At 39.9% G+C, this 14,512-nt stretch overlaps 1 protein-coding gene across 2 annotated transcripts in view; it reads right to left on the bottom strand.

Annotated features, from left to right (window-relative positions):
- Window positions 1–10,302: 10,302 nt before the first annotated feature.
- Window positions 10,303–14,512, bottom strand: part of LOC108788967 (substance-P receptor) — a 211,047-nt gene continuing 206,837 nt past the window's right edge. For both annotated transcript variants that reach the window (XM_018558876.1, XM_018558877.1), the window contains one exon: window positions 10,303–11,242. In XM_018558876.1, coding sequence (XP_018414378.1) covers window positions 10,948–11,242 — 295 coding nt within the window. In that variant the 3' untranslated portion in view covers window positions 10,303–10,947. The remainder of the gene's footprint in view (window positions 11,243–14,512) is intronic.

Genomic DNA, 14,512 nt, shown 5'->3' with positions numbered 1-14,512 from the left:
TCAGGTGTGCTGTGCCATACCCTTTGGTTGGCTCTGCAGGATCCGTAGGGGGCTTTGTCGGGTCTCAGGGGGGCTTTGCAGGATCCATAGTGTGCTCTGCAGCCTGCAAAATCCACCACAGATCCTGCAGAGCCTTCCTGAGATCCTGCAGGATCTGTGGGGGCTTTGCCGGGTCTCAGGGGGCTTTGCAGAATCAATAGGGGGCTCTGCAGCCTGCAAAGCCCACCACAAACCCTGCAAAGCCCACCTGAGACCACAGTCGGGTGGGGTAAATTTAGTGTGGGGGGCGCTGAGTTTTGTCTTGCCTAGGGCAGCCCCAAACCAGAATACACCACTGACTACAATCTCAATACAAATGAGTAAACTAAACATGACATTGTAGCCCATCACAGGAGTGAGCTTGGAGCTGTGACTACTCTACAACACACACAGGGACCATGGGAATAAAAGTAGCCACCCTCCAGAAGGAAGGACAGTGTCAGCACCAATTCAGAGATGATTTGAAGATCTACAGCCGAGTGATACACAAATAAGATACATTTTTGTTAATAGTTAAGGTACTTGAATGCATTTTTAAGGTTTAACTCCTGAGTTTAATGTAACTTTGACATGAGGTCTTTTAAACAGGAACTCTGGCCACAGAACAATAATACCATGCAAACCCAGATATTAGCTTGGTAAAGTAGCAGTAACATCATCACTGTTCAGCACATGGGGGGGGGGTGGAGACAAGACCAGTCACCCTGCACAAGAAGAGAGAGCAGCAGTAACTGGTCTGTATTACAGAAAGCTCCTGCACAGATGAAAAGTTGTACACTGGATTACTGCACAGATCTGGAAGAAATACACAAAGCTCATCAAGATTCAGGGCTCTGTTTACACGAGCCACAGTGCGTTTCGGCCCAATTGGGCCCGGAACTACACTGGACCGCATTGCGGCCGGCTCACTTTGTGTTGGGGCGTGAGGGGGCATGGCAGTGCATTCAACTCAGTGTCACCACAGCCACGCCCTCCAGCAGCAATGCGATCGGTCACACGGGAACGTGTGGCACATCAATGCCTGTGTTCCGGTCCGGTCAGAAAAAATAGTACTTGCAGTATTTTTTCTGACCAGACCGGACCGGAGCTCACTGTGGCTGGTGTGAACCCTTAAAGGAAGAATACACATGACTTTTGTTTTTAGTCAATATTTGCTTATCCTGAAGATCAGCTTTTAAGAAGAATCCACCCCCATCTAGCTCATAAAACAACAATTTTGTGAGCAGTACACGGCCCACTTAGTTGACTGTCAAGTATTATCTCTCACAATCTATGATTCTATCTACTGTACTTGTTTTATTGACAGCATAGATGCTGCTTTATCTCAGCAGAGCAAATCAAGTGTGCTACAAAGGTGCCTTCCATTGTTACTGGCAAGTAAGCCCTACAGAGATGACTGTGAGCTGGATTTCAGATTCTTGGATTTGAGGGGCCCCACTTCATCATTGGTGTTTGATGGGGCAATTAACTGTTTGTACAATGTGTTTTCAATAAAAGCTGTTTAAGAAAGCTGGCAATGTAAAGAGGACCTGTCACTAGGATTGAAAATATTTAAAAAAAACCATGCCCAGGGATTTGGTGCCCAGTGTAAGTTGTCATTTCTGCTGTTAGCAGTGAAAGGACTGGATATATGAAAGGACCTGCATGTACTTTAGCGTACCGATTATGAGTGTGCTATGCATTAGCGTCTGCCAAGGTATAATTGTGGAATATAATAACCTTCAGCACTGACAGTTCCCAGCCAATGTTTATGATTGGAAACCAGTAGGGTGGGCTCCTGATCACCTGATCACTGACAGCCAATCACAAAGATCACATGACCGGGAAGCCCATGTAATACCACCAACGTTACAAACTTTCAAACTTTCCGTATCCCTTGCAGTGCAAAAACAACAAAGTTATACTCACCTGATCTTCAGAGTTTGGCGATTGTCCAACTGGACCTAACCCAGGCCAGTTCTCTCATTGCTACTACTAACCAAATCAAACACTGCAGCTGTGTAAAAATCAGAAGGTTCAATCCATTCGCCTTAATCTGAGCTTTTGTAATTCCCTGCAGCAAGGCTTTAGGTAACAGTCACATCTACCTTCCGAATTCTGTGCTATGTCCTCTCTTCTCTTCCTGCTTATCAAACAGATTTAGACTTTCAAAGCTGTCAGATATTTCATAGTACTGACGTTTCTTTCCATTGAGCTTTTTGTTACAGGTAGAAGAAAATTGTAGCGGGTCTGTATAGGAATAGCTCTCTTGCATTACGACCTGGGGATCTCAAATCCCAAGATTACTGTCAAAGGTGACTGGGGTAGCCCAGTGCTCTGGATGGCCTGGTTGAAAAGCTGAAATATTAAACTGGTTGGCTATGCTCCCTGTAGGCACCAAAATCCCCATTATCAATTGCAACTGAAATTTACATTGAAAAGAGGTTCTGAATCTGCACATCAGTGCCGAGGATAACTGTGACAGTAGCAAACTGCCACATGTGAGTTTCCCTCACTGATGACTTCATTATTTAGGCTAGGCAGTAGGAGGAGGCATCCCTACAAAGAATGCACAGAGCATTGGTAACAGACAGAAGCTGCTATGCAACCTAAACCAAATCAGACTTTTAGGTTGGACTTACACTTGGGGTGTGCAACTCTGGCCCTCCAGGTTTTGTGGAACTACTACGTGTCCCATGAGGCATTGCAAGACTGAGAGTTACAGGTATGACTCCCAGGGGCTTAGGCACAATGGGACTTGTAGGTAAATCACAGCAGGAGGGCCAGAGTCGCCCAGCCCTGTATTACAGTTAAAGATGGTAGAAAAGCAAGACTCCATTGCCTGCACATTAGCCCTTAAAGAAGAACTCAAAAATCAAAAACTTACCCTTGTAGTGGGGCTGTCCCCCCGCACTGTAAGGGTTAAGTGCTCATTTCGTATCGGAGAACAAAATAAAGTAGATATACTCACCTGATCCTCAGTCTGACTCACTTCCTCCAGGCTGCTAGACCGGTCCCTGCAGTCTCTTCTCCCCTGGGCTCCACTGGTCCAAAAACCACTAACATCACCATGTCTTACTCTGGTCCATTGAAAATGCATTAGACGTGAGGATGCTGAGGCACATTCCATGCCAGAGCGGAGGGGAAGAGAGGTGAGTGCTGACTGCCACAGGACTGAGGATCAGGTGTGTACCCTAGACAAAATGAGCACTTAACCCTTGCAGTGCAGAAGTAGCCCCACTGCAAGGGTACGTTTTTGATTTTCCCGGAGTTCTTCTTTAAAGAACAATGAAGTTTGTCTAGAATGGGAATATTTTATTTTATATTCTTATTCCAGATTAAAGTTTCAATACAATATTTATGTTTTAGTGGCGTAACCAAGTTGTATATAATGACAGATTAAACGACCCGCTAATTTCATGTCTCTGTACATAAGATTGGCAGATGATAATGGAGGTTTATGTACACGTCAAAGAACTGAGGTTAGATGGCAGAACTGTGCGTTATCTTTGGTGAATCATGCACGTAAAGCACAAATCTTTTCATATCGAAAAATAAAATTATTTACTCGCCCTGGTGACAGGTCCTCTTTCATTATTTAATGCTGTATAGATGTGCTAAGTGCATTGTCAGTCTACATTAAGGATCTGATGGTCCCTGCATGTCATACTGTGACACACAGATTACTAGGATTGTTACTTGACAGTATATTGTGACAGAATGTATAAATCCACCTCTCCTGGGATCTTTGCACCCACTTGATTTCCGCTGTCAGATATATTTTCTATCAGTCTAATGACTTCACTGCAGAAATGACTTTACATTACATATATTTAGCCATCCAAGAAGCACTGAGATATAGAAGACCCATACGAGTCAATGAAAGTGTCAAACACACCGGTACATAGATACATGCATGTTCATACATACCCAAACCAAGCATCGGCTTATTATCTATGAGCATGCATGTAGTTTCATAAATCAGATTTACTTTACCTTTAGAAAGAAGCTCTACTGAAATGGTAAGTCAGTGGATATGTCTGCTATAGTTTGCCCCAAGGCATCTATCTCTAAGGATGTGAAAAGGCTAACTGCTGAGATCACATATATAATGTATGTGATATTCTCACTTGTTTGGCAGATTCTTTGGCCTTTGCAAGTTGTTGCAGAATAATCCAGGTAGCAGTTTTTAAAATCTCAACAGGCCTAATGATTTAAAGGGTGCTATACATGTAAATTTAGCATCACATTAAGGGCCTGTGTTGATGGGCTTTGGGCTTTTGCCAATGGCATAGGCTTGATTGGATGATGGAAGTCAGCAGTGCTTCACCTAATTCACTAAGCTAAGAGAAAATCCCCTTGCAAAGTAAACAGCCTATTTGCCTTTAAATCATCCCCATAGTGTCCTGGTGATCGCTGTCCCTGGGAAAATCCAAAATGTCGAGTTCTCACACAGGAAAAAAAGGTAAATCTTCCAAAGGTGATGCTTGTTCCAGTGACAACCTTCTAGGAGGGAATTTCTTTGGATTTTCTTTATCTAAAACTACAAGCAAATTATGGTTTTAGATATCTATTATATGTACACATTGGGATATAAATACCACTGTTTAGGAAATTGTGCCCTAGAAAGTTACAATGCCCTTTATTTTAATAGCGTAGGTCCACTAACCATCTTTTGCCCTGAGCACACGTCTTTAGCAAGCTCTGCATTTGGTCACCAGGCTACATACATTATCAGTCCGGTTCCTTCTCTACAGTTTTTTTGTCTCTTGATATCGACAGCTATTTATCCCAAGCAGAGCAATGACAGCAGCACCCACATCCATATTAGAAAATCCACCTAACAACTGCACTACAGAAGACATAACATACAACCAGCTAATTGGGAATTGTTTGACTATGGAAGGACTAACCGGAAGGAAAAAAAAGATAACCAACAGGAGTTTACTGTTAATAATGGATTTTACGTGGCCTTATCATTACACACAATGCAGAAGAAAATTGCTTGTATACAGATGTTGTTAATTAGACATAGTTAATAAAACATGGAGAACCCGCTAAGGGTGTTGACCCAAACCAGTCTTCAGCATTATTACATGATCACAATTCTTCAGTACAGTCCACATAATGAAACAGCACATTTATTTGTGAAAATACTGCTTTTTCTTGAACAGGTGAAAAATGTACAGCGTTCAGAGATATCCCAGGCAGGTCAATCTCAAATACAATACATCTAGATGACAGCTCATGGAGCACAAGAGAGATTTACAATTATACTGTATTTAGGACTACACCGCTTCTAAAGCCAGGGTGCTGGGTTGCAGCAATACAGCAAAAATAAAATAATCATAATAAAAAATCCCCCATTTGCGTGGGAATTAAAGCAATGGTCACCTAATGGCTTTGCTCTATAACAAGTCCTTTAACAATGGAATTTTTAAATATAAAGCATTTTATTGGTCTGAAGATGCCATGGATACAGTACATATCCAATGTCCGCAAGCTTTTACCAGAATGTCCCATTCCCTCGCAGTCCAGAGTGGTGGCGGAGGGTGAAGATATAGTCTATGCACAGAGTCTGTGCATTGTTTCACATTCACATTTAGCAAAATACCCTGTTAAAATGTCAGAGTTTGACCAGCATTGTCCAAACACAGATTTTGCGTCAATCACTGAATGTATTGTTGTTTAGCGTTGAATGGCGTTTAAAAAAAAATAGAAAAGCACATTAAGAACCACAGAAAGCTGAGATGGGGCATGTTTGCAATAACGTCTTCAAATACGGAATTGTCCTTCGAATGAGAGATATACATTTTGGAGGAATATATCATAGATCGATCAATAGTGATGCGGCAAGATGCCATCTTACTTAAACAGAGCTGCAGGAATGTGAGATAAATACTGTAATTTTTTTATTTTTTTTTTAAAGGAAAATGAATTTAGCACTTAAGGTAGAATAAAAGCAACATAAATCAGAACTGATACATCCCATCACAATATACATGTCAAGTAACTGTCACTAGAAATCCACTTTAGATTTTAAATGTACAACGGTAGCAATCATTTCAGTTCCTCTAAGTAAGCATTCCATGGCATGTGTTATATGCTTAAGAAGCCTTGTTATTTTTAACTTGGAAAAGCTGCATGATAGTATTCTGATTGTTCCCTTTTAGAATGAAAAATAGAATAATAATTTACTGTAGTCCATGGTCACCAATTTTCTAATTAACATACATTAAAATGGGAGTTTATTAAGAGGGCAGTGCAAGGACCTATTGGCATGTTTAAAGTACTTTAAGTAACCAATCAGATAATGGCTTATGTCATTCAAAACAACACAAAAAAAAATCTGATTTCTGATATGTGTCAATGGGATACCTCAAATAGCATTATTAAATACGGCTTACGCTGCCTACTGAACAAAATTGATGCTTATACACAAAATGGCTCATAGATTACTTTCCGACTTTGGTAGCTGTGTGATGTCTTTCTTTTCTGCTTGATGTATAGCAATCACATTTAAAGTGTATTTCCACTTTTGCAGTCAAATTTACCTTTTAGATGTTTTGTTAAATCAGGCAAGATGGCTAAGTCCAGTTTTTTCTTAGCCCTTTCACAGTGGTTTTGTCCCAATGGAAAGTCTTGAGACTGAAAGTTGAGGATTGTGTTTATCTAATAAGCTTCATTAACATACAATGGACAAGCCACTTCTGAATGGACGGGAATCCTCACCCATCACACAGACATTTTAACCCTTAAAACCCTAACCCAAGTAAAAAAAACTTCACCTGCAAAAGTATATATATATATATATATTTTTAGTTTATGCTATGTAAATGAGAACATGTAACAAATATAAAAAAGGCGTTATCAAAATTTGGCTGTGAAAGTGGAAATAGACTTTAAAGGGGAGAGTGAAATCCACTCAACCCTGTAGTTACAGCAATCACAAACCTCTGATCGCTCAATTCACAATCTTCGCCCTGCAGAGAGCGGTGACTGTCAACCAGCAATCCCCGCAGTGGTTTCCTTTCTCTGTTCCTCCAGTGCTCATTGGATGGACAGGCAGGGGAAGGGGTGGGCACAGCTGGCTCTGGTTCTAGAGAGGCAGAGCCAGCTGTCAATTCGGTAGCGGTACCTGGCCGCAGTGCGGCTCTGCTCTGTTAGCATTTAGCAGGCAATAGCCCACTATCTGCTGAGTTTTGGGTCACAGGTGTTCCTTTTTATATGTACTCCTGTGACCCAAAAGAGAACTATGCCAAAAATGGTTTGGGCATTGTTCCCTTTTAAAGTATATTTCCACTTTTGGGATAACACCTATTTTATATTTATTACGTGTTCTCATTAACAGAGCATAACTCTCCCCAAAAAATTCCTGCATGCACAAAACATGCTCAATTCTGAAAAGAAAGTTGTTCTCTGTACTGAGTTTTGCTTTGGGGTGCATGGGGGGCTGGGCAGGTTATTGTTTACATAACTAACCCTGTCTGCACTGTGATGACAGATCTCATTATTAGTTGTGGACACGTTGTGAACACTGTTTGTCCTAACAAAGGATTACAATTCTAGAAGTATTGTATGTCTTTCTATAGGGACAGACAGATTTTCCTCTCACTTGGAAACTAAGAGAGAATTTTGCAAAGGCCAACTACATCGACACATTTAAAAGGTAAGAAATATTTGTAAAATATATGTATTTAGATATGCTGTGTGAATAGGAACACATAACAAACATATAGAGGGGTTTTCTCGATTTTGACTGCAAAGTGGAAATACACTTAAAGCTACAAAGACTTTCTGGTGGCTGTAGGAAACCCACTAGTGCTGACACTCTGATACATCAAGTTTACTGTATGTGAGAGACAGCAAGGAGCCCAAAGTGGGTGTATCTGGGAATCCCTTATTACAAATAGGTAACGGGTACCTAGATCACTGACAGAAAGGCGTCTGTACTCTGTGATTCCTCCTGCCAATCCCTACTTTACTATAGGATACAACAGTAATAAAGGGCCATCAGAAGAAACCATAGAACGGAGGTGGTGGAAGCAATCAACTGACACACCCATGCCAGTGAAAATCAATGGCGTGGGCAGCTAGACAGATTAGTATTTATGTTCTTTTTAAGAAACTTCTATAAAACTACAGGTATCTTTTAACATCTTTTAACTAAGATGTACCAGCTACAAGCTACCTGGAAGATACAACTACTGATATATTCACAGATCCTGCATAGCTATCCAAAGTGCTGCCCTAAATATAAGAATAAAGCTGAAGTTACATTAAGGGGTCCATTTATGAACACGTCTCAGAGCCATTTGCCCGGCGAATTTCTGTGAAAGTTCGCTCTGTGCAAATAAAGGCAAAAACAAATGTTCTTAGTATGTTTTCTTTTTAGGTCGAATGTAATGTATTATGACATTATGGCCACCAGAGGGACATGAGGAGCAGAGGAAAAAAATACTTACATCCTATGCACCTCAGCATATCCTGTAGTAAAGTATGGATTGACAGTGAAGCTGCCCATCATCTCTTTGCATAACAGCAGGTTAAGGGTTTTGTGGCTCCCGAGATGCTTTACAAAGAAGGCAGAATGGGCATGCTGGCATTTAGAGGTGCCCATTGTGCATGGTAGAGCCACTTTATTGTGTGTACAGGTACACTTTAAAAATGGCTACACAATGGCTAGCAATGCAGGATAATGTTGTTTTTGTCTTTGATCTCACACTTCCTTAACATGTTTATATTGAAAACTAAAGTAACTTAGTGACATTAGCTGTCTAGTATATTAAATGACATACAGCGGAGCAAACTAATAAACAAACTCACTTTTTTCAATAGCAAATATTAAATTAATTTACATACTATACCAAGGTGTTAACGTTTAAAGCTGTCGTTTAATCTGCCTTTATTTTTGCCTTCCCTTAGTTCATCCTTCCACACTTATCAACTAATGAAATTATTAAATAAAACCTTTTGGTTTTCAGTACAATGCTAATGTAAGACCCACTGATGTCCTCATTGGGTCTCTGGGCTTTTCTTTACAATGGCTAGTGGGAGGGGCTGGCAAGATGCTGTACATGTGCTGGTAACACCAACACATCATCCAATGAATGAAAGGGGCGGGCCAGGGACAGTCAGGCTGGGGATGAATGGGCTTGATAATGCTGGACCTTCACCAGCCACAAAAAAACGGCGGGCTCTATCTGACTTGCTGTAGCTACTAATGCATATTGTGAGAAGCTCACCGTATGCAGTGAAATCAGAATAAGCAGTTTCAGTCCAGGAGAGGAGCCGGTACAACTGTGCAAGGCTAAAGGCAAGGCTTGAGTTCAGTTTACGGAGGTGCGGTGCCAGCACTACACTTGTACCCAACATTCAAAGAGAAAAGCTGGGGTTAATTTGGGCACTGAGCCCTTTCTTTAAAATGCAGCATCTACACGCTAATCACTGACCCAGGATGTTCAGGTAAGATAAATGGCATTAAAAACACATTTATAGTCCTAGCACATATAGACTGGTATATACTGTAGATGTACACTCCAGACCTCACATATTGGGCTGTCAGTACATTCAAGGCTGTGAGTTAGATCTGCATGCTAAATGATTAAATAAGAAGCAATGGTAAAAGTGTTACCTCTTATTTTTATCAATAAGCCAATTATTAGTTGTGATATTCTTCTGCATTAAATTCTCTCCAACCTCACAGTGTTCAGTCCTGGCAATCGGCCACACATATCTGATCAGTAAGGGGAGCAAAGGGTGAAGATCACCTGCTCCCCCCACCTCAACCTATCCTGTATTTCTAAGGGCTCCGATAGATGAATGAAGTGGCATGGTCAAGGTATCGGTGGATGGGGTGGAGAGCGAACATAGGAACTTGTCATTTGCCTTGAATGGGCAAAGGAGCAGATTCTCTGTAACATGACCCTTGTCATAGGCTTACTAAAATCATATATCATCTATATCTATATTTTACAATAAACTAATTAAATTAAAGTACATGTGACTGATATTATAATAGATTTGTGCAATATCATCTATATTTTTAAATAATTTATATCTTTATTTTAAGGCTATCTAACATCTTAATATTTTTGATGACTTTATTTGGCATTGTACTCCTGCTTGACACATCTAAATGTCATCTACTGAAAAAATTAAATATAAATAGAGCACCAGGCACATAGAGAATAGATGAAACCTGGTCATTAGCATGGTATTTGTTTTTTCATTTGGGTTCAAAAACATTTAAATTAAAATATATAAAAACTTTCAGAGCTATAATACTTAAGGATTCTTTTTATACTGATCGATGAACACTGGCAACTCCCTGAGCAGCACATATTTCAGTTTCTATATATTGTAGGAATTCGTAATAGACCTGTCTATTTTTGGAATGGCATTTTAAAGTGTACCTGCTGTCCCAATGAAGGCTGCCATTTCATGAACTAGGCCATCATTTCCATTAATGAAGGCTATTGCTTCACCCGATGCTGCCATTATGTCAGGGGTTCTTATAGGTTATCTGTTTGTTCAGCCCATAAAATGGCTGCTTGCATTGTCCATCATGACAGGTACACTTTAAGTAAAAAAGGAAAAGACTGGAAATAACAGTGTAAACATGTCACAATCCTGCAGATTATGTAATAAAGGGGCAGTGTCTCCTGGGTCATATACAGTTCTTACCCAAGAGCAAACTGTAAAGACATCTAAAAATGATTAAAACTTTTAGGTTGTAAACATCTCTGATTATCAGGATGAACAAAACAACAAAGAACCCTGAAATCGTAAACAAAATTTCTTTCTCTGGTATCCTGGGAAAATGTTTTTTAAAAAGCCCCTCCACCCCAAACAAGGGGTCAAGCAGCCTAATGAAATTCTGACCATGGTACGGACTAGGACAATCCTGATGTCAAAGGGGGCATGACTTTATGGAAGGTTGTTGGAGTAGAAGCTGGATGAGTCAGACATGGTCTTACAGACACTGCGAGAGGAGCCGTTGGAAGTGAGGTCCAAGGAGAGACGCTTGTTACTCTTCCCGTTCTCCTCCGCTTCTTCATCGGTGGCGTTTAGGACAGACGAGACGGTGGTTTCAATACGACTGATTTTGTACATACTGCTCTGGGTTTGCAGGTAGCGTGTGGATTTCATTTCCAGCCCTTCATACTCACCCGCACGGATAAATGGGCACCATCGAAACACATGCTTAAAGCCAATGCGGAACCTTAGGGTAGAAAAAGAACAGGTTTTCAGCTAATATGGTGGCACATGACCTGATTAAGAGATGGGGTTCTGCATGGATATGTAACCTAAGACTTTTACTGCTCATCTGCTAAGAAGAAATCCCCAGTCAAAGGACATCAAATAGTTTACAGTTGTAATTAACATAATTTAACATAAAATAACATAGCTTTTCAGGAAAATTTGCAAAGCTCAATGTAGGGTGCAACTATGAATGCCCCCTGACATGAATGCCAAAATGTGGGTCAGTTTGTAAGACTTGCTGAGGTTCCATTCTTTGGTAATTGCACCCCAATGCACTTTGTTGAACCATGCGCTTTCATGTGCGTGAAACTTCACCAGAACTCAAGGTAAGAAAGTACTGCGTTTAAGTATTTGTGTGATGTATTTTGAAAAATAAGGTATGGTGACTTTAGTGCGATTGCCGTGCTTAGGGAAGCCCATCGAAATGAATAGGCTGCCCTATATGCAACACACAAAAACCCATATATACGTGCATGAGCTGTTGCACCCACCCAGGGGGCTAAAGCATGTTATATAAACAAGCCATGGTGGCTGCCTGAAATCCCCATGATCCAATTTCGGTAAAGGGTAAGTAAACCCAAAAAGAAAATCTATTGCAGCTTATCCGTCCCTTTAATTGGAATGGCTGCATTTTTATTTTTTTATTTTTTTTTAGCAAGTACAAACAGTATCTACTCATCTTGCCAGAAATGAAATGTCTTTGTCACTTCCTGTGTGCTGAACTGAAAGCACAAACAATGTTATCTTCCTTCTGTGAATTACTAATTCCTCCACCTCCCATGTAATGAAGATGAACAAAGACAGTTTGTAGTCCAGCCTTGATGGCAACCATGGTTCCTTCAATAGATACAGTTCAAAAGGGACTGGAACCACCCATGGACAGGAAGAGTGTCATTCCTGGGATCACCAGATGACAATAAACCCCCCTCCCCCCCCCAAAAAAAAAGTACTGCAATTGCTATATTTAAGGACTGTTAAGCTGCAATATATTACAATTTTAGGCAATTTATATACGTGTTAATTGGAAAACATATGGTAAGAAAGTACCATGTGATTTAGTGCAATGTGTTTTTAAAAATAAGGTGCATGAGGAGCAAATATAAAGCATATAAGTACATATTTGTGAGTTATCTTTTCGGGGTCAATCGTAATGTAATGAACAGTATATATCAATTTCACGTTTTTACAAGCTTGCTCTTCCATATATGTTTTTAATATTAAGTATACAGATTTAAAGATTAACCACCTGGGAGAGTTTTCACTGACTCACTGTAAATATTGTTTTTTGCTTAACAAGTGCTGAGATAAGACATCAGCCACCCACGTAGATTTCACTGAGCCAGCAGACTTAAGCTAGCCATACTGTACGTGTTTAGAATTTCTCTTGTCCAGTAAGACAGGCTACACGAGAGAAATCCATCAATTCCCCTATCCAGGCTAAACAGAGTGGATGGAGGAATCCTTCCAGCAGCTGCTGAATACATCTGATTGAATGGGGGCACTGTTTGGCTGAAAGTTTTTAGACTGGTTCCTTCGATAAAAGATGATTGGGAGTGTGTGGTTGTGCAGGGCCACCCATGGAGCAGGAATCGGCTGAAATTTGAGCAGATTATGGTCATTTTTAGACATGCATTGTGAGAAGGAGCAGTAAAGCACTCCCAATGAGTAACCCTGCAAAGCAGCAAACAGGGCCGTCATATATAACAAACATGGCTGCCCCATGTACATGTACAAATTGCAACTTATACACATAAATACATTTTTTTTAAAACGAACACATATTGATAACATTATTTACATCAAGCTGATTTGGTTTACATTTTCTAAAAAGAAACTGAAAAAGACTAGCTATTCCCTTTAACTTTTACATGCGCCCTGTTGCCTACATTACCACTGCTATAAAGAATAATAAAAATTAATTGTAGATAATAATGGCATTGCTAAGGAAGGAAGGTGCTTTTAATGTAATTTATTATGGGGTAAAATGAAGCTCAAATCAAAAAGAACTTGGATAACACTGGGCTTGGGTAAAGTGGGAGTGGGACTAAACATCCATCCTGTCTTGGCACACAACTTAACTAATTTTAAACCATTGTGAATATATCAAGTGCCCAGCAACACCTATGCTCTCTGTATAGTAACCGAGTTATTGGAAATATCTATGTAAACCTCTTCATTATCGACCGTTTGGTGTTTGATCATACAAAACACACCAGGAGATAATGAGCATACGTTATGCATTATTTTTAGTGAGATCAATAATCATTACCATAAGTGGAAACTAACTATGCTATTGCAGTTGCCTGTATCCTGGGATACCTTACAACATTGTCTGTTATCTTCAGAGCCTTCAACTACACAGCCACACACGTTCCAGAGCAGTAGGGGCCACAAGAGGAAGGTTAACAACCTCCGTCCACTGGGTCAATGGCCACAAATAGTAGTAGCTTTGTAGGCTGCTATGTGTATTGTTTTGAATGATACCAACTCATCAACTAAGTATGCCTGCCTATATCAATTGTATAATTTTAAAATTAAGTTGTTCTTGTTGCTTTTAAGCTGAAAATTAGTATCTCTATACCATGTTCCTGTGAGGTTTCTTATATTCCATGCTATTAGATGGAGCACTAAACCTTTCAATGCATAGACATTATTGTCCATAATTGTCCATAATTGTCCAAGCCTTTAATTGTATGATTGATGACATTATCAGGAAGGACAATGATATCCTTTACGTGCTATGTACTCTAGTATGAGTATTTTCTCTAGCAAAGTATCTATGGGGTCCACTTTTTGGGGTTTTAACCATTTTTCACTTGAGATTAATTAATAAAAGTTTGTTTGAAAGTCATTTACTGTTTTTTTTCTTCTTGATTTTCACATTCTGTGGTGCCACAGTTGTAACCTTGTCACTTTGCTTCTGAAGTGGTAAATTTGAAGTTCTACCCCCCCCCCCCATCCCAAATTAATTCGGGATAGTGGTGGACATGAGCACTTGTAATTCAAGCCTCTTCCGCTACAACATCTACTTCATCAGACTTTTTCAATATTGAATACTTTCTTGTATTGATCAATTTATAAAATGTATTTAATATTTTTCTTTTCCTTACGATTTTGAAAAATATGTTCCACTGTAATAAAATTACATTCAGCGTTAAGAAAAAAACATGTTAGTTTTCCAACCTTTATATATATATATATATCTAGGGTATGGTTGGTGGACCTTATA

Source organism: Nanorana parkeri, unplaced genomic scaffold (genome assembly GCF_000935625.1).
Source record: "Nanorana parkeri isolate BGI_ZX_2015 unplaced genomic scaffold, ASM93562v1 scaffold365, whole genome shotgun sequence".
In the NCBI taxonomy this organism is placed as follows: domain Eukaryota; kingdom Metazoa; phylum Chordata; class Amphibia; order Anura; family Dicroglossidae; genus Nanorana; species Nanorana parkeri.
Note: the sequence above shows the minus strand (reverse complement) of the source record. Positions and strands in the feature narration are given on the sequence as shown.